The sequence below is a fragment of the Sciurus carolinensis genome, chromosome 1 (genome assembly GCF_902686445.1).
Source record: "Sciurus carolinensis chromosome 1, mSciCar1.2, whole genome shotgun sequence".
NCBI lineage: Eukaryota > Metazoa > Chordata > Mammalia > Rodentia > Sciuridae > Sciurus > Sciurus carolinensis.
The window spans coordinates 117,055,508-117,082,806 of NC_062213.1; the positions used below are offsets into that span (position 1 = coordinate 117,055,508).

Consider the following 27,299-nt stretch of genomic DNA (forward strand, 5'->3'; position numbering starts at 1 on the left):
AAACGTCGGTAGCTTGTTCCTTAGTGTGGCAGTTTTGAAATGGAGGAGACCCTAAAACAGGAGCGTGGCACCAGCCTTGTACCCTTAAGACTGGGGCATCACCCTTAGACAAGATTTACTTATGGGAACCCAGTTAGCTCCCAAAAAGGGGGTTGCTGAAAAAGAGCAAGACTAGCCCCTTCCCACTCTGACTTCCTGTTTCACTATGTGATCTCTTCTCACCATGCATGCCTGCCACTGTGATGCCATCCACCTTGAAACCCTAATCGGAGTTGAAAAGTTAGTGCCATATCCTTGGACCTTGAGAACTGTGAGCTAAATACATTTTTCTTTCCAAAATTATCATCTCAGGAATGGAAGAGATTAATACATTTGAGAAACACCACCATGAGTGCTAATATAATACTTCAGTAGCATATATCAGACTTGTATTCAGTATTTATGTTCATCAAATTGTATTCACAACATTAAAGTAGATATTATCCCCATGGAAATGAGAAAAAAATAAAGAAATTTTATTGTAAAGATTTTTTTCCTCAGGCTTAAAGTCAAGTCATAGATATAAGATTTGAATTTAAAACCCATACTCATAAAACCCATTATATCTCAGTAAACTCAAAATAGTTCGTTATTTAATTCCCTGTCAGTATGGCAAGATAGGGAATCAAGAGCTTTATAAAGTTTTTTCTTTTAACTAGTTTCTTACATATTTGACATTTATATGCTCTGAGGATAATTTACTTCTTGGCTCCTGTCTTAGGTAATGCTTTCCAACTCATTAATTTCTTTAATTCATCTCTTTCCATTATCTGGCCACCACCCCTATTCCCATCTTCACATTCTAGAATTTACAGTCATTAATTACTGTACTGATATTTTCAATTTCAGTCAGCCTGTGCTTATTTCAAACTACCAAATTTCTAGTTCCTGCTACTAGTAAGAAACTTCAATACATCTTCAACTATACTGCAATCTACAATTGGCTATACCATTTTCCACCATGTCTCAACCTTCTCTCATTTCACTCCTTAACTAGATTACTTTCATTGTGCCCCATTATTATCAATCTCTTGAATATCAATAGTCTTGCCCTTCTCCAACTGTGCTGTATTCACCTTTAAAACACTCAACTTTCATCAAATCAAACTCTGAGCCTAAACTCAGTGATGGCACCCATGTGGAACTTAACTGGAAAAAAAAGACTCACAACATGTTGACTAATCTCACTTAAATTAAGAACCACAAACTTTAAAGACAAGTACATATTTTAGGTACTACCTACCCAGTCCTTCCAAGAGCATGTTTATCCTCCCATTTTCCTTACAATTTCACCCTTTCCTTTCATTCCTCAATTCTTCTGACTTATTTCTGTTCTCCATGACCTCACTTCTTCCTATTTCACTGAGAAAATAAAACAAAACTTTCAAGTTTTTACTATCTACCAAACTACAAACATCTAGACCTACATAATGTCTTCTTCATCCCGTTGCTATTATCTGTACACCTGTCTTTAAAGCTAACTCTTCTATTTGTACGCCAGACCCAGAAATATTCTTTTCCTTTCTGCATCATGTTAATTGGCTCAGCCTACTTAGTATACAAACCTGACATATTTTTAATCTTAAAATGAATAAATAAAAATTCATGATACCATATTACCTTCAATTAATAACCCATGTCTATTCCACATGAATGCAAGATTCCCTTTCAAAGAGTTGCCTTCAATTCTCACTATATTGTTTGTCTCTATTATACTCCTGAACAATTCCTCTCCCTTCTATCCATCTAATCAGTTTGTAAAGGTCACGGTCACATATGTTGATAAACCTCAATCCTAAAAACTCATTTTTTATCACTGTGAAAAAGCAAACATATTTGATCATCCCTTCATGTTTGAGATACCATCCTCATCTAGCTGTTCCTCCTCAGTCTTCCTCAATGATTCTTTGACTACTTGAAATGTAAACATTATTAGTAAGTCCAACATTCACTTTTCCATAGTTTTAATTCCTATCTTTAATGTTCTTACTTTGCCTACTTCAAAATGCTGATTGAAAAGGAAAAAGCCATGATTCACAACATTTTTACAGTTTTACAAAATACCTGTGGGCAGTGACTCTAATGTGAAGCTGTTATCACATACTCACAGACTATAAGTAGGACAAGTGAATTTTTTAAAAAATCAAATTTTCCCACTTATATATTCCTGAAACTAATTTTAAGGGAACAGAATAAATGCATATGGGAAACATTTTTACATGTGAATGATATTCTAATAAATAACAGATTTAGGGGTATAAAAATGAAACTCCAAATTAAGACCAGGGTTCAAAATTCCTAAACTGGGACAAATTTTTAGTTGAAAACCTACTAGAAATATTATAAGAAATAAGATTATTATAAAAAAAAATTGTGTAAGTGCACTGTATCAAGGTAAGAATGAAAATGGTAATTTATAATCATAAAATATTGTATAACTATATTATTAAATTATTGATATAATTTGTACTTTTCCAGATATGTAAACTTAAATATAATGAAAAATTACAAGCACTATTTTATTGGAAATAAAATAATTTATTATATATGAGGCAAATCATTAAAATCATTATCTTCAATAATCTGATCTAAATGCATATAGATTTAATTTTTAAATATACTTTCAAAGCTGTTACGCACAGTTCCATAGCCAGGTGGTCAATTTCTTCTCATCAAAGTTGGAAAGCACTTGAAAGATATGGAATTCAAAAGGAACCTAAAATACCAAAAAAGCACATTAAAGATAATCATGATCATAAAATAGCTTATTAGTTCAAAAATAACTAAAAGTTAAAACATTTTTCTTAGAAAATTAGTGAATCATGTCAGTATAATAAAATTTATGCAAACATCCATCTTACCCAGAAACCGATTTACAACATTAAAAAAATAAACATTTTAATTGTGCATATCAAAAAACGGTAACTTCAATTATCTATAAACTTTTATACCCTTAGGGTGATAATGGTTCTTAAGAGAATTTTGAGTAGTTTCCGTAGTATGTGTAATAGCAAAATTTCCCACAAAGAGATGCAGAGGTTCTACCCCTTTATTTTCCGGCTTGTAAAAGGTTGGATGACTAAGTAGGTAGTAGTTGCCCAATCATTACTCTAACAAAGTAGTATGCCAATGGGTCAGTCCTTAAAATTACTAAGGAAACTTTTTCAAATTTGGTTATTGGACCCCATTCTCAGAGATTCTGCTTCAACAGTGTTGTTTACACAGTCTAGGAGTCTTTATACATAAAAAACCCTTCCTTGGTAGCTCTCTACCTTAACTGCACATTAGAAAGGTTTGAGAAATTCCAACATCCATGGTATACTCCAAACCAATTAAATTCTGTGGGAGGGAACTATGTATCTATTGATATTTTTAAGCTTTTTTCTTTTCCTTTCTTAATCATGATTTTATTTTATTTTATTTAAGTTCCCATGTTGTTCCTATGTGCAGCCAAATTTGAGAACCACTGTATTCTGTTTGATTATGGTCACCAACTGGTCTGGCAATCTCTGTTCTTACATTTCTATCAGGATCATTTCTTTTCACTTACTGAACTACCCTAAGTCAACATTATTTCTTTTCTCTTTCCTTATTATTCTTTTATTTGTTTGCTTAGGAAAAGAAACAGGAAAGAAGATATTTCTACTTGCTATCTATGCCAAAAAAGATTTCAAAAAGAAGACTTCAAATGTGAGGTTCACTACTATTATTTGGCATTTATATAGAAATCCAGTTATTTTAATTTTCAATATATGTACATTTAAAAAATTCCAAATCAAATTTTGAGCATGTTATATAGAACACCTAAACCAGGTATATCATAAAATAAAAAACATACGTTACTGATTAGGTTTAGGAAATACACAAATAGAAGAAAGACCACATTCTCTGTTAAAGCAAATGCATACATTCTCTAATTAAGTTGACCTGATTCACTAACTTTCCTTGGCAAAACTATGTAACCTAAATGAAAGCATAGAAAATTCAACAACAAACCTGCTCAAGCTACAAATAATCTTAGAAATAGTTTACTTGAATAAAAGTACAGAAAAATGACTGCTTAATCTGGATTGGTGGGTAGGAGAGGGACAAAACATCTCTAGGAAAAAAACAAAAACACTGCCCCAAAAAGGATACAACAAGAAAGGATACACTTTGCATGACAGTATTACAGCAGTATTTACGCAGGAGTGCTTCTAAAGAAGAACAGCAGAATGCAGTTTAATTTTTCTCTTATTTTTTCAGCATTAGATTTACAAATAAATGACTTTAATATATACTGAAATTATTCAATTTTCCTCTAAAATATAAGATTTCTGATTACAACAGTATACTTTAAAACAAAATCCAAATGTTCAAGGCATCTCAGAGAGATTAAACACTGCAAAAGTTTCTTATTTAGCTTTTTTTCAGCTAGACAACAGTAATTTTGAGCAATTTATTTCATGTCCTTCCAGTTTAAGAAGGGAGAAAGAATAAAAAGAAAAAAAGGAATTTACTTCTGCTTATTTCTTAAAATAACATAAACTTTGAAACATAAAATACTTAATTCTATTATTTCTAATCATAACATTAAAATTGTTTGATCCAGAGAAAAGATTTAATTCCACAAAAAATATTTTTAACTTTTATGTTAATTGACTTTATATTTTCAGCACTGCAGAATTTTGAGAGTTGGAAAATTTTGCTTTCACTGTTTTCTGTCAGTTTCCAAGTGTGGCCTCTGGACCAATAGTCTATTATAAGGGAACTCACTGTACAAATTACCAGGTGCCACCCAGGGTGACCAACTTGTTCTGGCATGCCAGATCTTTTTAGCACCTTAGGTAGTATATGCTGAGAAATCCCTGTCACAGGAAAACCAGGACAACTTGTTATCCACATTAGATATCCTGAATGAGAAACTCTTGGTAGGAAGGGAGAAGCCTAGAAATCTGCTTTACCAAGCTCTCCAAATGATTGTAATATATTTTAAAGGTTAAAACCCATTTCTTTATCAATAAGGAATACATTTCCTTTATAAAATTTTCTCCAAACTTAATTTTTACATACAAATGAACTTTATTCTGTAGTCAACAATTGTGAAATTTTTTGGGAATTAACTACATACATAGAAATTCCTTAAAATTCTTAAGAGATACCATAATTATTATCCTATCAGGCTTCTGCACTTCTTCAATTTTGCTAGTGTAGAAAGTCTTGTCTTTTTATTTCCTCCACACTTACCTTTATTAATTTTTAACACTTTCTTTTCCCTTCTTTAGTGTCTTGTTTAGGTCTAGCAGATCGAGCAAACTGCTAATATTTTTAAATTAAGGTTTCCTTCACAAACATGAAAGTAATTTTCTTCTAAATAATTATCATGGGCAGGGGATATAAATTAACCTTTCCTATAGAATCATTAGTTTTTATACCTGGACCTTTCCACCTTTATACATTAATGACTTAAAGAAGATGGTTAATAAATAACATAATATGTATATTAAAGTTATCAAGCAAAACTATAAATTATAATCCAGAGAATAATAATGATATAATGAATTGTATTTTAATGACTCCAAATATACTTCTGATACTATGATCTCTTTGCAAGGCTTAGGAAGATGTACTTCTGAGTTGTGTAAGAGAAATGTTTAATTAGACTTGGATGAAATTTAAGAACCTCATGTTTAAGTTACCTTATTTTCTAAAAAAAATTTAAATAAAATCATCACCTAACTCTGCTGAAGAATGTTTAACTGTAACTGCATATCTCAAGGCAGATTGCCACTTGTTGAATTTTTTGAAGGGTAACATGAGAATTAATTTCAGTTATACCCTTTTCCTAAAAATAACCTAGTTTTGCAACATACTGATTTAAAGGATACAACCACCATGGGTTTTCCAAAAAGAACATATCCATTTGCTTCCTTTAAGGCTTTTGCTGCTGCTTTTTCATTTGGAAGTCCAATGAAAGCTTGTCCTTTCATGCGACCTTCTTTCATCAAGCGTATATCAAACCTAGAAGTCAAGGAAGAAAAAGTAATTTTGATTCAAAGAATATAAAATGATTTTGATGCAATGAATAAAAATGTTTTCAACAATTTAAAAGTTGCTATTTCAAAATAAAAATGACAATACTATATGATTAACACATTAGGTAGGCTTTCTAAAATTCTATTTTATATTCTATTCCTTCTACAAATAGATAATACAAATTTCAAGATGTGCATATATCTATTTTTTAACTATTATAAATATATTTATGTGATTTAAAAATTACAGAGTAAGGATAAATGTAAATACAGTTATTATTGTTCTGGAGATTGAATCCAGGGTCCTGTGCATGCTAGGTATGTTCTCTACCACTTAGGTTCACCACCTAGAAAGCAAACTTCTTAAGTTTTTATTTCTTATCTCTTTTTCCTTATCTTTTATTTCTTATATCTTATTTTCTATCTTTAAAACTTTCTTGCAATCAATTCAATAATTTCTGCTCAAAGTGACAAAAAAACCCATATGACCAAGAATAGAAGGTTAACAGGAACCAATATAAGCAATTGTGTAATTTATTATATTATTATTATAAGAAATTATAAAGGGAAGAGAGGGAAAGAATAGATATTCAGTAGATTAGTCAAAGGGAAATGAAGGGAAGGGAGGGGATACAGGAAAAGGAAAGAGTAGAATGAATCTAAAATAATTTTCCTATGTACATACATACACACACACCATAGTAAATCCCACTATTGTGTACATCCATAAGAATAGGGTCCTAATCAGAATAAGATATATTACATGCTTGTACAATTATATCAAAATGGATTCTACTGTAATGTATAACTAAAAAGAACCATAAGGGGAAAAAAAGAAATAGGAAAAGAAATTATGGAATTTCAGGATAGGTAAAGACCTTGTTATTTTCTAGTCAAAACTATCATTTTATAAGTGATACCTAGAGAGATGACTCTCAAAAGGAGATGGCTCAAATCATACTTTATTCCTAGTACAGTGTTCTATTATTCCATAGCATATTCATACTTCAACATTTTTGAGAGAAATCTATACTCAAAAGCTACTTAGAAAAAATGAGAGTTTAATTTTCCACTAAAGTATGGGCTATTGGATGGAAAAAAACCCACAAACATATAAAGGTATCAATTAAAAAGAATGCACTTTTTTTTTAATCATATAATCAGTCTCATGGGAAACAAACTATTTTGCTATCTACAGTTTTCTCAATATAGAAATATATTTCCAGTTCAAATTCTAATTTCAGTATTTTACATATATACACAAATGTACTTACACATATGCATACATAATTTTTCCTATACAATCATGTCCTATTGGTAACAACAAAGAACAAGCATTTTGTATGGCCAGAAAAATAAACTTGATATCCTAATGAGACATCTGCCATTAATGAATATAGAGAGAAAATGTTAAGACATGGTCTTATCTCTGCATACCTATCTAAAAAGATACATAGGTCAGGTAAGAATTAAAAAGTACTGGTTTTGACTGAAAGTTAAAACAAAACTAACTGTAAGAGTCACTTTGTTATATTACCTCCACTCAAATATTTCTCATCTAATTTCTTCTTCATTCTACTTTTTATTTATATGATGAAGAGTCTTTACTTTGAAATTAACTAGTACAGGATTTTAAAGAATGAAATTCTAACTCCAATTATTAGTTTTTATATTAATTATAAATCACATTCCTCTGTTCTACTTTCACAGAATTGCAAGTTTTGATTAATGCAGTCCAGTTAAAAGATGAGATCTTTTTTGCAAGAGTACAAATTAAAAAACAAACAAACAAACTTTCCTGGTTACTATATATTCTTGGGTAAATCACTAGAATAATATTCTTCAAAGTGTCCTCTTTGAACCAGTGGCTTCAATATCATCCAAGTTTTTGAGAAATGCAAACTCATGAGTCTTACTACAATCTAGAAAACCAGACACTCTAGAAATGGGCCTAAGAAACTGCTTCTCCATGATCTCCAGGTGATTGTTATGCAGCTTTAAAGTCTGAGTACCCATGCTTTAGAGAGAGGGAAAGGGCCAGAATTTACCAACAGGTCATTCCAACAAGTAAAAATTTACCTAATACAACCCTTAGTGTTTGTTTATGTATCACCTATGGCTGTTTTGAAGACAGAACTACAAAAGTGAGTAACTGCAGACAACATGGCCTGCAATAAAATAAAAACACTGTATTTTTCCTATCTGCTCATTTATAGAAGTTTGTCATATCCTACTCTATGTCTAACAGGTTACTTATGCAAAAAAATACACCACTATATTCATGCAATCTTTATCTTTTAAAGGAAACTGGTGGCATTACAGAAAGTGTTATCAACAGATAAAAACAAAATATAATTTGAGGTTATGATTGCTACTTACATGATTCGTTGCGTCTCTGATGAAAAGTCAACATATCGTCCAAAAATAAATTTAAGGTCCTAGAAATTCAATAAGAAAAAAGTAAATAAGGAAGCCAGGGGTAAAATGTAAAATAATAAAATTGATTTGTAAATTCAACTTACCTTTTCTTGAACATGTTTAGCTAAATTCTTTACATATATTCTACAGTTTGGTTCACCAGGTTCATAACTTCTGAAAACCGAAAGTGTTTCCATTTCTTATTTAAAGACAAGACAAAACAAGGATATAGAATTAAAATATTTTTACCAATTTTTCAAAGAAACTTATAACATACAAATAACTATTAAAAAAAGTAAAATAGGCTTTATGAAAATGTTAAAGCTATAGACATTAGTAGCAATATTACTGATGGGTATATATTACTAATTAAAAATCTGAAATGATTATAAGGAAAAAAATTTAACTTTTGTCCTGAAAAATCTCTGGGCATCTATAATAACTAAAATTTGTTTAATAAAATATTTACTATTAAAGGTCCTGTAAGATGAGTTACTTTATTAAAAAGAATAAAGTATATCTGATATTATTTGTATAATTATTTTGATCAAAATAAATTTTCCAAATCACCAGCCACCTCCATATTCAAAAATAATTATGAAGTACTCAAAAATAACAATTGTGTATTTAATGTATTTCAGATCCTCTTTACAGTTCCTCATGTTTATTAAGCAATCTGTTCTTCATAACTAGAAGTTATATGCAAAAATGCTAGCTGGAAGTCCATCTCTCATTATCATGGGAAAAAAATTACGTTACACATAGTCAAAAAAATCTTACATTTTTCTGAAATGAACACTAAAAATTTTTTAAAAGTGAAAAACTATTATGTGAGAATACAAAATCCTAACATATGCACTTCTAATCATCAACATTGTTTTAGAGTTGCTTTGTATGCATCTCAGATACAGTACATGATGATCTATTAACACTTATATTTGGAACATAGAACTCCAAACTTGTGGGTACAATTATTTGTTTTAAATGCCATATTAAAATGTTTTAGGAATGAAAACAAATTTTTTACCCCAAACAAATATAAGTAGGAAAGAATATGGAAAGGAAATCTACCTATTAAGTATGGGGTTTTAAATCCAAAAGAGATACAAATAATAGCCAGATAGAAATATTGATGTTTGTGCCTTAAATTAAGTTTCCTGACATAAATGGATTTGCTTTGTTTCTGTAGAGTTAAAGAACTCTGAAATGGAACATATACTGGTTTATTTCATGATATTACCTTCTTTGGAAATTCTGCCCTTTTCCAACTCCCTTCTAGAAATACATTCTGAAGGCATTTCATCAGAGTCTTCTTTAGTTTCTTCTGTGATGTTCAGATTAGGTTTGGGGAAGATTTTCCCAAATCCTACACTGGATGCATCAACTTCAGTAGCAGGTAAATCTAAGAGTTTAACATTAACATTTCTCTTTACAATATGGTTTTCAAGTTTCTGTTCCCTATTTTAAATGTAACAAATATTTTCTGCATCACTGAAATTCTTTGGTGCTTCTCAACATTCTAGAACAGACATAGGAAAATCTTTCCTGTACAGGTCCCAAAGAGTAAATATTTTTTAGGCTTTGCAAGCCACATGGTTTCTATTGTAACTATTCAATTCTGTTACTGTAACATGAGAACACCCACAGACTAGAGCTAAGCAGTTAAATTGTTGCTTTGTGTTGCTACATAACAGGATCTGCAAAGAGGAAGGAAAATAAATCCAGTTTCAACATAATCAATCTAAGGTGCCAAAGGGGCATCAGAAATGTTCACTAGGTAGAATGTGTGTGTATTTTTCAGGGCAATCACTGGCTTGTGATTAACCTATCTTCTCTGAAATATTAATAACAAAATTTGTATGAACAAAAAGAAATTAGTAACTCATTAAATAAGTTACATAATTCTGCTAATAAGATACAGTTACTCAAGGTTATAGAATGGTTGTGAAGATTCTATTGTGTTACACCAGAACATTGTGAAACAACCTTCAATCTTCTCAACAATTATAAGATTAGGGTAAGTATATTATGCTGAAATAAATGCCATAGAACAAGGTATATCCTTTGGTGGATACTAAAAATCCATTCACCTCCCCACACGACAAAGAAAAAAAAGACAATTATAATCTTGATTCTTTAAGAAGAAAATCAAAATTTAAAACTTACTCAAATTAAGTAAATTAAAAAATACTATAGACTTTTTACTTCAGATAAACATACTGGATTTCATTTATAAAATATGAATTTTAGCATCAGCAACAATTAATCTGGCTAGGGGAAAATTGTTTAGAAGGATAGAAATATTCTAAGTATTACTACCTAAAAAAGAAAACCAAAAGACTCCAAAAAGCTAGCTGGGAAAATGGTGTAAATAGCATGCTACATTTAGAATTATAAAAATCTCTTCATAATGTAAAATAATCATTGTAGAAACACAACTTCTGTTGCCTAAAACCAACAACAAAAACTTAAAATGCTTCTACTATTCCTTCAACATTACTATTTTTCCAATGATGTAGAATGACTGTCTCCCTTTCATACATGCATAAATCTGAGCAAATTAAACTTAAGAAAATTGTACTCCATAAATAAGTACAATTTCTATGTCCTAGTACAGACAAAATTAGATTAATAGAATTTTGTGTTAATGAGTAACTTAAAAATGAACTTACAAAAAGAAAAATATAAATATTGAAAACAACAAAAATGAAGCTACCCAAAAATCAGTGCATTCTCACTAACTATCAGACAGGAATTAAAACTAAGAGATTTTCACTCACTACATTTATAATACCCACTAGAATTCTATCCCATAGTCACAAAAGTATTCAGATATTCAGTATATTCTATTGTTTTCTGTAACAGTTAAAAATTGGAAAACTTATAATAGGGTATGATTAAACAATGACTGATATTACTATATTATGTTCTATTATACAGTCATAAAAAAAGTATGGTATATATTTTTATGTTTTGGTATAGTAAGCTAGCCCCACTAGACTGTAAATTCTAAAACACAAGAGACAATGTCTGACCTGTCCAGAGTCTGCTATATAACAAACTTTCAATAAGTCACTGAGTGAATGATGAACACTGTAAAACATGATGTTCATTTAAAAAACAAGAATGAAAGAAAAATATGTTTACATGTACTGGCTGCTACAGTTTGGATCTAGATTGTCCCCTAAAAGTCTGTGTTAAAGGCTTGATAGGCCCATGGCAATATAAGGAGGTGGTGGAAACTTGAGGAGTGGGGCCTAGTGGGAAGTCTTCCCATCACTGGGGGCTTGCTCTTGACAGGACTTATGGAACACTGGTCTGTGGCACTTTCTTTCTCTTTGCTTCCTGGATGTCAGGAGATAAGCAGCTTCCTCTGCCACATGCTTCATTTATCATGTGATGCTTCACCATAGTTCCCAAAGAAATGAGCCTACTTAAAATGAGGTGAAACCTCCCAAACTGTGAGCCAAAATAAACCTTTCCTCTAAATTGATTATAGAGGACGTTGTGTTATAGCAATGCAAAAGTAATGCACAGGATAAAGTCTTGAAGAACGCACAAACAAAAACATTGGTTTCCTCTGTGTAGTGGGACAGAGGTTAGTAGGGTTTGGAGATGATAATATTTTTAAAAAATTTACTTTATATTTCTGTTCTGAATTAATTTCTAATGAGTTTGTATGATTTTGGAAATATAAAGCTTTAAGGAACAAAGAAATGCCACTGTTAATAAAACATTAATGTCTTAAACAGCAGGAAACAAACCCTGTAATTTCAATATGCTATATTTAAATGTAAGAACAGTATCTGGTAAACAATCCTATAAGAGCTGTATATTTAAAAATAAAACACACACACATATTCTCTTTCTCTCACATACATACATACACACACACACACACACACACACACATATACATGCATCTATAAAATCTATAACTCACAGGATAGCCACATTGCTTGTTTCCTAATAATACAATGATATAAAACCATAGAATACATTAAACAGGCAACAAGAAGTTAAGACAAAAGTCATATTATTAGTGTACATACCAGCCAAAAAACATAAATTTTACTCTAGATGTCATTCCTAGTAAAAAAGTAACAATATCAATCTTATAAATTAGTTTGTTTTATGTACATAAAACAGTTGAAAATGTATTATTTCATTATATTAAGGAAGATCTAATTCATATTTTAAATAAAACTGACAAATACTAGAGTAGACAAACATTATAAATGAAACTTAATTCTAGTACAATAAGGTTGACTGTATCATGTGAAAGAACTAACTATTCTTACCAGAATTTTTTTCCTCACAATTTTGTTCCTTCTCTGAATCTTTCTTCAATGCAGCTGGCAAGTCTGTAGATATGTGGAATTCAATTCTTTTATTACCTACAGGTTGTGGTTGTTCAAATACATCCGAAGGTAACAGCACAGGATGTACATTGCTATTTAGAAATAACCACAGCATGAATTTGTAATTGTAAATCCTGAGACTGTTATTTCAATTTCAATTTAAAAGGCTAACACTTTGATAAAACATTCAATACACTTACAAGAACTGAATAAAGTGACTGAAATAGTTCAGTAAATCCTAACAAATGCACTAATATATTATTTAATTTCTACTTTAGAGATGAGGAGATAGAAGTTAAAAGATGTTAATAATTTGCATAAAGTTACTAGGTAACAGGGGCAATACTAGATTGCTGATTTTATACCCCAGGATATTTAGTAATAAAAAAGGTTAATTTTATATAAATATGTGAGTTTTAAATGTACTATATTTTACACAATATGCATAGTACTGTGTTAACAAAGTAACTAATAGCTACATGTAGCTACTGATTCTTTATGAAAAAGGAATGTATAATAAATATCTGCACTTTATACTGAGTTAGGCTTAAATAATATTTTCAATATATATGTTACATAAATTATATTATCAACATTAACTTCATTTGCTTCTTCTTATTGTTTCAATGTGGCTACTGGAAAATTTACTGTGGCTCACATTGTTTTTGTTCTTCAGTACTGCTATAGAGATTGAAACCATGGAAAGAAGTGTCAAGACAGGTGGGCATCAAATTATACATCATATTATTTCTATTTAAATTGAAATAAATGATTAAAAATGTATTCCTTTAAAAATAGAAAAAATAAATTTTTAAAATCAAATTTTAAAATTAAATTCTATTAATTTATACAAGGCAAATATATCTTGTAGAAAAACTAAATGAAGTTAAAATTTCAATTAATATTGAGACAGTAAATAGAAAAGACAAAAAGAGATCATGATGTTATAAAATGAAAGGTGGAAAATTCTGAGATCTGGGCTACTCAATATTATCAAATGATGGTGAACTGTAAGAGAATTATGAATAGTTGTGAATGTGGCAAATAGGAAGCCAATGGTGAATCAAGTAAACTAATATTAAAGAAAAGCCACATTTATAAATAATATGAGTTAAGCAAGTAAATGAAGTACATATGGACAACACATATTTTCATAATTCTACATATAACTACCTGTGTGAAGCAGATGAAGGTGTATTCAACATATCCTTTATTTTTCGCTTTTTTCTCACATGGCGCTGCTTTACCATTTTTGGTCTTTTGGGCTGAAAATTTGCTAGTTCCATTAGTTTGGTCATTCTATGTTGGAAGAGAGGGAAGGTAAACGAGATCCTTATCTAGAAGTATAATTATTCAACACTGTTGCTGGTAAGCTTAAATTTATATGTGAATGTATAAAAATAAATTATAACAATTTACTTTTCTAATATGGAAAATATTTACAAGGAATAAGAACTTCTAAGCCATAAATGCAGGGATAAAATATTTGACAGAAGCTTATATTCTAACTTTCTTTGAAAGAGTTAAGAATTTACTTAAAATTTGTCAAATTATCTTAAAAAATATTTTTTATTATAAACATTGTCAGCTGTCCAAATAAAATGGTGGACTTATACCAAACAATTGAATAGGATACACTAATACAAAGTTAGGTAACTGTATTGATCTTTTTTTGACAGATATTCAAAAGACTTTACCAAGAGAATAAAACTATTTTGATTCACATTCAAACAGATCATAGAAAGTATTTCACTGAAAAGCAGCCAGTGCATAAATGCTACAAATGAATCATTAAATAAGCAAGGTAACAAACTACCTAGTAGTTTTCAAATACTATACTCAAAAGTAGCTTGAAAGTAATAATTAGGAAGTGATACTGATACCTTTCCTTCATTAGGAGTATGAATACCTAATATTTAAATCTTATTTAGGCTTTTTTTTTTTTTTTTTTGCATTTTCCATACAGAAGGAGCTCAGAAACCAGCAGTCACCACTTCACCTCTCAGAATTTCATTTGTAAAATTTGGAAACATAACAAATACACTCAACAAAATACAGAGGAGGTATGACTAAAGTAGGTTTTAAATTTTTTTCCCCAGAGACAACATATGGTGTAATTTGTTAAAGTCTCTTTATAACCATAGCTTACTAAAAATTTTATGAAGAATCCAGTGATTTAAATCACATTGTCTACATTCATAATTTGCTCACCTAAAGTTCACCAAATCTCTAAAACAAGATCACACATATATTAGGAAGTCAATAAACATTTGCCAAACCAATGAATATTACCTTTTTTTTAAAAAAAAATTGTTTCATAGGTCACAGAGAAGCATGAAAACACAGGTTGGTATATGCAGTCTTTGTTTTCTCTCATGACTCAAGATGAATTAATGGCAGAAATGAATACTAGGTAACACTTCAGTACTATACCTAGGCAGGCCATTCTAAACAGCAAAATGACCCAAAAAAACTCAAAAAAAAAAAAAAGAGAAAAACACGATACTCAATAGACTCTGCAAAGAACACTCATATATAGTATGAGAGTTAAAACAATAAGGCAGAGGATAACTGCAAAATCTGCATTTTGAATAGCCCCCAAAGGCCCATGTGTTTAAAATCTTGGTTTCTAGCGTGGCCTTGTCAAGTAGTAAGGGAACCTTCAGGAGGCAGAGCCTAATAAAGAGGTCCTGAGGACATCTGGGACATGCCCTTGAAGTGTACTATGAGCTGTGATCCCTTCCTCTTTCTAACCATAAGGTGAGTGGGTTCTGCTCTGCTCTGCCATGTGTGATATGCTGCCTCATCACATGCCTAAAATAATGAGGCCAATCAATCACAGATCAGAACCTCCAAAACTGGGGAGGCCAATAAATAAATAAACAAATAAATAAATAAATAGATCTTTTTCTAATTATCTCAAGCCCTCACGTATTCCATTATAATGATGTAATTACAGACACTTTATTTGACTTCATTTGGTACCTGTACTTCAGGTGACTCAAATCTTGCTCCAAGCTATGCACATACACATCCACAAAACACTTCAAAAGTATAGTAACTATTGATTTGGGGGCTAAAATAAATTTATCAAGTAGGCAAATTCAAACACAGAATCCACAAATAATGAGGTTCCATGATGTGCTTATAATGCCATTATCACCCATCTAAAAAATCATGCATATTCCCCAAATATTCCCTTAGGTCCTAGAATCTATTCTCAGGTCTTAATTTATCACACTATATATGCTAGAGGAGTGGTGGCTGAGAACAGACAAATTCTAATGACTCCAAACTCTGAAGAATTATATGCAAAATATAGGAAAAACAAAAAAGTCTTTCCTGCATTCTATGCTTCTTATAAGCTAAACAATGTATTCACATTACTACCTCTGTCGGTCCTCATCATCACTGCTTTCATATTCTGATTCTTTACTAGATAACTCCTCATCCTCATCTGGCAAAGGAGGGTCCTCAGGTGGCCGAGGAGATGTAGGTGGAAGAGGGGCATGCAAAGGCATATAGTCTTCGTACTAGTTAAAAGAACAAAACAAAAACACTGTGGCAATTTGTGATATTTGCAGATCAAACCTATTTCCATATAAACACCTGAATCTCACTTCCCTTTATCTCATAATATTCTTTTGTATATTCAGCACACATTCAGGTGTGCTGTGGCAGACTAATAGTTGATCACAAAATTTGTTTAATTTCCTCTGACTTCTGGTTAGACTAAATTTGCAAATGTCCCCTACAGTGATCCTTACCCATGTAACTAAGTTTTAGTCAATGGAATAGGAGCAAAAAGAACTCAAACATAATTCTTCTTTTCTGATCTGGAGACTGGTAATGCCCTCATCAACCTGAGAAGGCACTAGGTGAAGACAACTCAGGTTTTTTGAATAACTCCGTAGAGTAGAATATCTTTCTGTATTAAAAGTTAAGAGTTTAAGTTTTGTTAACAGCAGTTAGCATAATCCTTAATAACCCTGTAATATAACAACCACTGAGTAGGTGCTGAAGCTACAAAGAAAAATTATAAAGTTAACAGTACATATAGCAGAAGAGCAGTCAAGTCCAAAGCAAATTCTCTTCTACTTGTATATTAACACTCAAAATAATTTTGCATTACTATTATCCAAAAATATACACAGTAGTACATGGAAATAATTTTCAGAGCAGACAGCTTAATATATAAATTATTAAAAGATTTGCACAGTAAAATCTAAAACAATATTAGCAACCTTTTTGTCTTTCCCAAATGATGCACTATTTACAACAGAACCACAACAATGGAATTTTTATCTATTTCCATTATTGTGGTTATCTTATAATGATGCAACATTAAAGAACTGAACACTGGAAGAAATTTTGGTCTCTATTACCAAAGCATTTCTTTCATATTCTGGTTTTCCTCTCTGTTCGTTCTCAGCTTTATTATTAGCATCACATTTACTTTATACCATATTCTTTATCTTTACTGTACATCAAAAGTTGACATAACACTTGTATAATTTATCCTCAATAATTCTAATCAGGAAGAGACATTTTGACAGTTGAAAATTCTAAGAGCTTTCTTACCATGGGAGGTCGTGCAGTAATTGGTCCAAAAGGTGTGGGCAGATTCATTTTATTCATAAGATGAAGTACCTTAAAGTGGTAAATGATTTAAAATCATAAAGTATTAAAAAGATGTTCAACTCACATCTTGTATTTTATGTACTAAAAACTTTACAAAAACACTACTGATTAATTTAGTGAAAAGAAAGGTCATCCCTTGTCTTTACCAACCCAAGACAAGGAAAAACAAAGCACTGATATGTCTCAGGTAAATGTTCCTAAATTTTTGTCAATTCTACAGATTATCTCCATTAATAAGAATGCAATGCTTTTACAATGTAAAATCTAATGTTAATCAATCAATGTTTCTGATTACTGAGACTACAGAGTACAATAATGAAAAAGACATCATCTATATTTTCTGCTGCAGAGAAGTATCCTATTACTGCTAAAATTATCAAACAATTGCTGGAGGACCCACTCTTTTCCTTAGGAAATTCCACATTAAAGGTATATTCTAAAGTAAGAGAAAATTACCAGAAATGACATTTCCCAAATTAGGTTCTCTTTATTAGAATCCATTTTCAATACAGTTTATGAAACCCATTACTTCAGAGTAATATTTTATTACATTGAAGCACTGTATATCATTGCCTGTCTTTACTTAGTCTGATTGATACCATTATACATAAATATGAAAACCAGCATAGGAAATACAGTATTGTGCTAAACAAATAAGTATTTTGAGCAAAATAAGTTTTATTTTACATACCTGTACGTAGAATTTAGGCACACTTGCTAAAGCATTTACTATGTTTGCTAGGATTGTGCTTGAAGGTGGTGGGTACATATACTTGAGGCATGAATTCAGAGGAAAAGTCAACCTAAATTCAAAAACAAAAAACTGAGTGTTTATTATGTTTTAATGATTTTATATCAATAACTCACTTTAGGTAAGCTGATAACATAAAAAATTGCTCAAGTGATACACTCTTACAGTTACCTTGTTCCTTAAAGATCTAGACAAGTATTTTTAAGTACTTCTCATTGCATTACCAAAAAAGGAAACATTTTCAGAGTTTACATATAGCTCTGAACACCTGAATAGATGCTTCTTGAACTGAATTCAAGGACAAACACCTAGTTCAAAATGTTTATTCAACATAGTAAAATTATACATGACATTAAATTTCTTCATTGAAATAATCTTATTTGCAATATATATGTGTATGTGCACACACATACAGAGCGATAAAGCCAAAAAACCAACAAAAGAACAAACAAAAAATGCTAACCCGTGGTTTGGAGCAATTCCATTTTCTATTGTTAAACAACCAAATTCTTTCTTTTCTTTATCATCTTCCACAGTGTCATCAGACCTAGATAGAGCGTAAGAATCAAAGTTGATTTTATTTTTTTGAAATGGTGAAAAATTACATACAGAAAAGAAAAATTATCTTTTCAAATATAACAATGAAAACAGTTCGGTTATGGAAAAAAAGAACTTTTATGCATTTCTCAAGCAATCATCAATGAAAAGGAAGAGAGGTAGAATTTAATTATACTGTATATCTTTGCATTATTGTAAAATTGGACACTCCACATTTTCATTACTTTTCACAGGAAGTATATGAACTTAGTATGATAATTCTCAAAGACCCCCCCCAAAAAAAACACTAAAATTTTTATATTGCATAAGCAATACCCCAATTTTTTTTATTGTGTATCTTTGTCCAATCTCACAGGTGTTTACCACTGTACCTCCTTCTCCCTACCCCACTTAAGTTTCTGATTCAGTAAGACTAGGTCTGTGTATTAAGGCCTAGAATTCTGTATTTGAATCAAATTCCTAAATGATTCAGTTAGTCCAGGCATTTACTTTGAGACCCACTTGTATAAAGTAAATCTGTGAAGGTTATATAAACTAACCAAGAGTCTTAACTGAGAACCAAATACTTATCATTTTCAAAGGCCACGCCTATTCATGACACCTTACTATCATCATTGAAAGGATTCTCTATTACAGGTTGAAATAGAAAATGTTCTCAAATCTGAAACTTTTTGAGAGTCAACATCATGCCAGAAGTGTAAAATTCCATACCTGACCTCATATAACAGGCATACTATTAATATCACATAAAATTATCTTCAGGTATATGAGGTATACATGAAACATACATGAACTTTGTGTTTAGACTTGAGTCTCAACTCGAAGATAACTCATTATGTATCTGCAAATATTTCAAAACTTAAAAAAAAATGAAGTATGTCACTTTCTTCTCACTTCATATTTATTTTACCAACACTCAGGATCCCGATGCAAAATCAGAAGTGAAATTAGATATTGTTTCACTATACTTGATTTAATAAAGAAATTTATCATTATGGCTTCAAATTATTTACTTACTAGTCTGAGAACAATGCAGTAATTACACAACTGGTTAAAAAACACCCACACACACCAACTTAAAATGGTAGGAAAACCTAAATAAATCTACATACCTCTTCTTTTTTTCAGTGCTTGAAGTGGAACATGGAGAATGAATGCGATCTTGCTCTTTTGCAAATTCAACTACTAAAGTATGACCTAAAAGTTTCAGCTGGTGAAGTCTTGTCAATGCCTTAAGTTGGAAGAACAAGAATAAAAAATTTATTATACCAAAAACCAGTTGCTAGTTATTACATTAAAAAAATAATGTCTACATGTTTTATTGCTGTAAACATTTACTTATTTACTTGGCTATTTCTTTTATTTATAATCTCAGGCTATCAAGTCTTCCTTACTTTTTTTGAACTGATTTGTTAGACAACCTAATTTTTTTTTATTATTTAATCTGTTCCTTTTAGATATACCTGACAGTAGAGTATATTTTAATATATATATATACATATATATATACATATACACACACACACGGACTATATCTTATTCTAATTAGGATCCCATTCTTGTGACTGTACATGGTGTGAAGATTCATTGTGCTGAATTCATATATGAACATAGGAATAAGAAACAGCAGAATCAATTGGCCATAACTTTCCTATGTTCAAGTCTTTATTATTTACCAAAGGACTGTTTCCTATAACTGAGCAAAATAAAAATCTAGCTAACTCCAACCCTCTGTCAACTCTTCTTATAATTAGGAAGCTGAAAATGGCTAGAAAAAAAATAAATAACAAATCTGCAAGGTTCCATTTTATATTCACAACCACACACATCTCAGGACGGTCCTTAATGATGTCAGTTACATGTGACGATCTAAGTCCATTTTTTCCTACTAATCTCAAACAGAATATTTTTTGTACTTTCTCTTTGATCCTCAACCTTACAATATTTCCTCTCCCATTCTTAGCCTAGCACCTTTTTTCCTTACTTTGAGGTAACTGAAGAGACCAGATGAGAATTTCAGACTCCTCTCAAAACTCCCTATCAGCACCTGCATCAACATATTTTCCATCTGTTACCACAAATTAACTATGCATATTTTTAATCTAAATCCAGCTGCTTGACTTGCATGCTAAATCTAATCCTCTTTCATCTATAAAGTGTTTCTTTAGCTACTCTCTAGACATGTCCAAGGGGTGTTCTTACCTATGTTATTAATTTTCTGTCCTCTGTTGGATCTCCCACATCACTATACAAACATGCTCCCATTTCTCCCATTCTAATTTTCTTCTTCTTCTATGATTCTACTTAGCACTGCTTATTCTTATTCTTGTAGCTAAACTCCATAAGAATTATATAAACTCTCCTATCTATAACTCCTCCCATTCAGTCTCAAATCTATTCCAGTCAGGCTTATGACTTAAATCCACTGATACTGCCTTTCACAGACAACTAGAAATTTTGCATTAACAAGTCAATGGTTCACTCTTAGTCTTCACTATACTACATTTAATAGTTGATTACTCCCACCTTGATACATGTTATCTGCTTATTTTCAGGCATGTAATATATACATGTACACATATGTGTGTGTGGGGGGGTGCTCACGGTCTTTTTACTACTGGATCTCTTTTTTTTTTTTTACATTTGTAAGGTTGGAATGCTCCAGAGCTCCAACTTGGTCTTCCTCTCTATCTAAATGCCAGCTCTATGATGAAAATACCTGAATTTATATCTTCAGCCCAGAACTGTCCTGAAGTCCAGGAATAAATATCCAAATGATGAACAGCTCCTCTCAAGTGTCAAGCATCTCAGATTCAACACTTCAAATATTGAACCACTTAACACTCCCCCAACTTCAAATGTCCTTTATCTGGAGCTTTTTTTCTTTCAGTTAATAATAATTCCATTCTTCCAGTTATTCAGGTCAAAAATCTTAGAATTATCCTATTTCTTTCATATATTCCATATCCAAGCCACTAAGAAATCTTGATTGCTTCTTCCTCCAAAATTTACCCAGAATCTAACCATTGCTTTAACGCTTCCCATGTTACGACTGAGCAATAATTATCCAAGCAAAAATCATCTCTGGACTAAATTATAATAATCTTTTAGTAGATTTTCCCATTTCTACTCTTCCCCCTTCTTCAGTCTGTTGTTAACACAACCGAAGTGGTCCTTTTAAATATAAGTCAGAGCATATCACTACCTTGCTCATAAAACTCTAGTGGATCCCATTTTTCTCAAGGTAAAGTCTAAGGTCCTTATGTAAACTAGATAGTAAGGACACTATTACTTCCCTAACTTCAAATCCAACAATCTCCCTTTCATTTTGCCTACTCCTGTCACAGTGGCTTCCTTGAACACAAAAGGCATGTTCACATCCTAGTGTCTCTCTGTTCTAGTTGTTCTCTGACTGGGATGCACTTCTTCCAGATAATTCTTCAGTTATCTTCCTTCACCTTCTTCAAGTCATCAGCTAAATATTACCTTAACCACCCACACAGATTAAGTACACCTTATCCAATATGCCTAGGACCAGAATTCAGATTTGGGATTTTTTTCAGATTTTGGAATATTTGCAAATACATAATGAGATAACTTGTAGATGGGACCTAAGTCCAAATAGAAAATTCATTTATATTTCAGATATAACTTTTACATATGGCCTAAAGTTAATTTTATACAATAATTTTAATGTACCTTAATTTTGACTGTGCCCTGTTCCATGAAGTATGAATTTTTCAACTTTGTGACTACGTGTTGGAACATCACAGATTGAGGATGCTCTCTGTATAGCAAATTATCTTTCCCCTTATTGATGAGAATTTGGTATTTCTATTTTTTCATGGTAAAAAGTCCTTAACAGACTGTGTTCATTCCTCAGTATATGTCATCACAGAAACTGGTCCTCTTAACACTACTCTTTTTACATTTATGAAAATTTCTTTTCTAGTTCTCCTATTTTCTTAACTTCTGCCTCCCAGTCTTTTCACTGGGTTCATCTTCCAGAGGGTCATGATATCTAGCATATCTACTCACATGGTTGAAGAAATTTTCCATTCTTGACCTTGCCTTAGCTCTAGACCAGTATTTTCAAATGTTTAATAAATATTCCACAGAAGTAGTGCAATGTCTTCTCAAAGTTAAATGGCATATAAATTCATTACATACCTCTACAAACACATTCCTACTCTGACTTCTTATGGACGCTCATCAGAAGCTGCATGGTCCCACTTTAAATTCACGACCACAAAAATTTGAACTATTCCCTCTTTCTCAACCCATTCGCCACAAGAACTATAAACTCAATCTTTACCAAATGTTTATGTAAATTGACCTTTGATTTCTTCAGATACTTATTCTTGTCTTAGCCACTAAAATATCTTTCCATTTGGTCTTCTCATCTCCAATATTTCTCTATATCCAATCCGAGATATAAATGCTATTGTGTATTTTTCAAACATCTTATTATATTTTTAGTCAGCTCAAAAGCACCAAATGCCTTTAGAGTAAACTACTAAGCAAAATTCAATACCTCTCTTCCACTCAAATTTAGGCTCTATATTTTTCAAGTGCTCGTTCCATCTCAGCTCTTAGCTCTTGCCCTAATTAAAACTTTCCATGGTCCTAGTTTTACTTAGTATTCCCTAAATCTGGAAGGACCATTTTTTCTTGTTTTGTTCTCAAAATTCAACTAATCATCAAAAGTCTAGTTTAAAAGCCAACTCCTTTGCAAATGATTCCCTGGGTATTCCTTATAATACTTAACACACCTTTCCTTGAAACATTTATAGAGATAGTTATCCATTTTTCATTCTTCAGAACGTGTTATTTTCAATTACATATGCAGTTAATTTTAATTTGTTTTATAGTTAGTCTACCACTTCTGTGTCCTAATATCTAAGCATTGGACAAGGTCTGCCAAATGACAACCAAATGACAAACATAACCTATTTGGTAAACTCTTGGAATACAAAGTTTTTGCTTCTAAAAACTAGGGCTTAACATTACTTCCCAACATTACGACTAATAATAAAAAAAAAAAATTACTGATAACTTTAATAGTAAAGAAAAAAACTTACCTTTATAGCTGCTTTTTCATTAGAGAAAGTAGCAAAAGCTGTATGTTTCTGAAACAGAATAAAGGCACAAATTACTGCAATATAATTTCAGTTCCTATAAAATCATAGTAAAGAATGGGAAATTGAGACTATTGAACTGATTACTAGTTTCGATCCTGGTTAGGTCAGACTTTGAAATGAAAGCTATGCAGTTTTTTCATATAAAGGTGTACAAACTAGCATATATTATACATACAAACAGCTCAATAAGCCAGAAGAGTAAAATCCTGTATTATACACAATCACTTTTTTAAAAAAATAGCTTTTATTTTTTAAAAGTTAATATGTGCATTACAGGAAAAATAAAAATACAAGCAAAGAAAAAAGTATCCAGTCACGAGCAGCTTAGTTGGACATGTCCCTCCAGGTCATGTGTATACATATACAATATTCCATTTCGTGTGATTGAGATCGTCGTATCACGCTTTTCCACACATTGTGAATATTCACCAATTCAAAATCCCAAAGCTACATGACTATTTTTGATAACCAAGAATACTTGTAAACATCTACATTTTAAGATCTTTGGATATGTTATATATTTATCCCCTATTTATAACACATCCAAAGATCTTAAAATTTACACAGCCTGAGGCAAAGTTTAAAAATGTTCACTAAATACAGAAACTATTTCTCAATAGGTATGTTTCATTTGAGCTTTATTTTTGTAACAATGAGAGAATTCTACTTTTAAATACATATTGAAATTAATTTTTAATCACCAAAAAAAGGTCAAAAGTAAACAAATTATATTAGGGATAAGATGTCAATGTTTATTACAAGTTGCTTGGGTAATTAATACCACACTTCCTAATTTAATTTAATCTGATCCAAGATGATCTGAGTATATTTAAATTGAGCCAAAGGAGTACTTATATTTGTATTTGCTGGCATACATGACACTTAGACTGATCAAAATTAGTCTTTTTCTAATTCAGGGATTCTCAACCTTGACTGCACATTAGAATCACCTAAGAAGATAAAACATTTGATGTCTTGCTTTATCACGGGCTATCTTGCAAATATAACACCACCGCTAATATTTTAATAAAGAGAAAACCATCAAAAATACTGCTGTTATTTTTTTAAAAAGTGTTCAAATTCCTGCAGAGGAACTTTTAAGTGTTAAAATACTAATCTTTAAAGTATTCCGTCGGAAGACCTTTATAAAGAGCCTTCTTATCAAAACTCTAGTAGAAATCTTGTATTATTTACTCATATTATTGACTACTGTAGCTCCTTCTCTATCGTAGCTCTTTCGTTATTCTGTTTTAAAACTTCTGATTGAACCCAGGATTTAAAAAATAATAATCTGTTACATATCTGTAAGAGTTCTCTGGATCTAACATCCTCAATTCAGAAGAGCTGGGAGATTTGGAGGATGGGTCCAAAAACGGAACATAACTAAGCTGTTTCCCATTCGTCTACTTCGCCTTTCTCCGCAATGCCGCGAATACTTAGACCAGAGATAATTAAAGATTCGCCTCTCACGCAAAGTATTCTGATTTAAAAGAGGAAAGACCGCGACTCTCCCACCACGCGAGCGCCCTGTCCCTTCTCCCGGTCCCCTTCCTTCTGAGCAATCCCCGTTCCCAGACCAGTACCCAAGGGCCTTCCGGGGAGAAACCGAGGTGTGCACCCTTACCAGTCGCCCCTTATCGGACAGAACGCGCACCGACTGCGCCCCGAAGTATTTCAGCAAGTCCTCTTTTTCCTCGGCGGTCAGCTCGGCCGGCAGGTGCCTCACTAGAAGGGTCCTGTCGCCCCGGGGTGGGGAGAGCGAAGTGGAGCTTGGGCATCCTCTCGGCATCGGCAGTGGCTGCTCGGGGGCCGCCATTTTCCTTGGAGAAAAAGCAAAAGAACCGCAGGGGAAGAAGCCTCCGTCAAAACTGCGGCATCAACAGAACCTGAGATAAATGAGTACTTTTCCGCTTCGCGCTAAGGATTCTGGAAACAAGGAAACACCGCGAGAGATTGTCTACTTCTCGCGAGAATGCGCCACGGTCAAGCGGGCCCTGGGCGGTGATCTTTTCCTCGGAGTACGAGGTGCTACAATGAAGGTAAAGCAAGGTGTTTTAAATGCCAGATAACGGCCGAAAGTATTAAAAACAAAAACTGCTCAGAGATACGGGAGGATTTAAAAAGAAAAAAAAACCTTATAACTAAAGAAGAAAAAAACACCCCCCAGCCACGTAAATGAAGGAACATCTGTACGCTAAGGGCAGAAGAACTCACTGCTGCGCATGTGCGAGCGGGCCAGCGTGAGTCTTTGCTCTCTGGGCTCTTAATCCCAGCCTTGGGGAAGTGACTGACAGCCTCACAGGGAGCCCAAGTTTATGCAGAAATATGGGGTGTGGTAAAACCCATAACTGGTCTATAGGAAATCTGTGGACATGTAGCGTCCATGTAGACAGGAGAACTCCGTGTAAGGGACAAAAAAATGGAGACTATTTCCTTGAATCAGCAGGAGTATAGCAGCCTGACGGGCCCCTGCCAGGGTTCATTACACAAAACTGTCAGCCTCTAGGAAGAGAGATCCTCCTAATAACTAAACAGGCTGGAATACACAACATACATATATGTGGGTACTCTTCTCCCTGATTTTTGAAGACACTGATGTAAAAAGAGATTGTTAACCGCTAATATACAGGATGGGATTTGATCTTTGGTATTCTGGCTTGAGGTCTACACTCTGATCCACTACTCTGCCTAGAATCTGAATACAGTGAAGGTCAGAAATCAAGCCCTGACTCCAGGAGCACCCTAGGTGCAGCTGCTACAGTGTAGAGAACTGGAGTGCCTCTTCCTGGTCTTTTATTTGCTGTGCAAGTACTTGTGAGAGATGTAGCAGACAACAATACATCAAAGTTCTGCTCTTAGTTCTGCTCTTCTGGAGCACTGATTGGGAACAAAATCCATCCCAAAATTGTCAGTAGTCAGAGACAGCCCTTGAAGGTTTGTTAGGAACCTTGATTATCTGAAAAACAATTGGCAACCAATGGAATTTTTTTGTTTTGTTTTGTTTTTGTTTTTGTTTTTTGGTAGGTGTGTGTTGGAGGAAACCAATGAAAGCATTTTTGTGGAGGCCACATTGAGGTGGTAGAACTATAAGGTAAATGTTGCCAAGAATAACAAGTGAGAATGTAAGTGACTACAGCCCAACTGCCCTGCAGAGTTGCTTGACTCCCACTTAACTTTGAATAAGTAGAAAATAAGCTTTTTACGTTAAAGACATTGAAAGTTTAGTGTGTATTTTTGCAATGGCAAAGCCCATTTATCATGATTAAAAATAAACTCCTCAATATAGTTTTATCACAGAGACCAGAGTGAGTCTGTTAAATCCTCAAAACTCTCTACCGGCTTTTTTTCTGAGTAAAAGCTGAAGCTCTTTCTTTGG

The 27,299-nt window shown here is 32.3% G+C and overlaps 2 protein-coding genes and 1 long non-coding RNA gene across 4 annotated transcripts in view; 1 reads left to right on the plus strand and 2 right to left on the minus strand.

Moving 5' to 3' along the window:
- LOC124983625 (pancreatic alpha-amylase) overlaps nucleotides 1-2,811 on the minus strand; it is a 45,216-nt gene extending 42,405 nt beyond the window's left edge. The window contains exon 1 of the mRNA XM_047551065.1: nucleotides 2,680-2,811. The gene's annotated coding sequence lies outside the window, so the exon portion shown is untranslated. The remainder of the gene's footprint in view (nucleotides 1-2,679) is intronic.
- Rnpc3 (RNA binding region (RNP1, RRM) containing 3) lies at nucleotides 1,380-26,039 on the minus strand. 2 transcript variants are annotated; one of them, XR_007108470.1, is made up of 16 exons: nucleotides 25,548-26,039; nucleotides 23,864-23,911; nucleotides 19,895-20,013; nucleotides 18,688-18,771; nucleotides 18,165-18,276; nucleotides 17,414-17,482; nucleotides 16,223-16,365; nucleotides 14,006-14,131; nucleotides 12,773-12,924; nucleotides 9,712-9,873; nucleotides 8,576-8,670; nucleotides 8,433-8,491; nucleotides 5,907-6,039; nucleotides 5,266-5,337; nucleotides 2,680-2,755; nucleotides 1,380-1,401 (listed from the first exon to the last, which is right to left on the minus strand). XR_007108470.1 is itself a non-coding variant. In XM_047551041.1 (15 exons), exons 1-14 carry the CDS (start codon nucleotides 25,737-25,739, stop codon nucleotides 5,278-5,280), a joined length of 1,554 nt encoding a protein of 517 aa, XP_047406997.1. In that variant the 5' UTR covers nucleotides 25,740-26,039; the 3' UTR covers nucleotides 4,096-4,235; nucleotides 5,266-5,277. The 2 variants fall into 2 exon arrangements, 1 of the variants encoding a protein (XP_047406997.1); XM_047551041.1 differs by lacking the exons at nucleotides 1,380-1,401; nucleotides 2,680-2,755 and adding an exon at nucleotides 4,096-4,235.
- Nucleotides 25,554-27,299, plus strand: part of LOC124983649 (uncharacterized) — a 77,585-nt gene continuing 75,839 nt past the window's right edge. The window contains exons 1-2 of the long non-coding RNA XR_007108476.1: nucleotides 25,554-25,962; nucleotides 26,948-27,045. This is a non-coding gene — a long non-coding RNA (uncharacterized LOC124983649). The remainder of the gene's footprint in view (nucleotides 25,963-26,947; nucleotides 27,046-27,299) is intronic.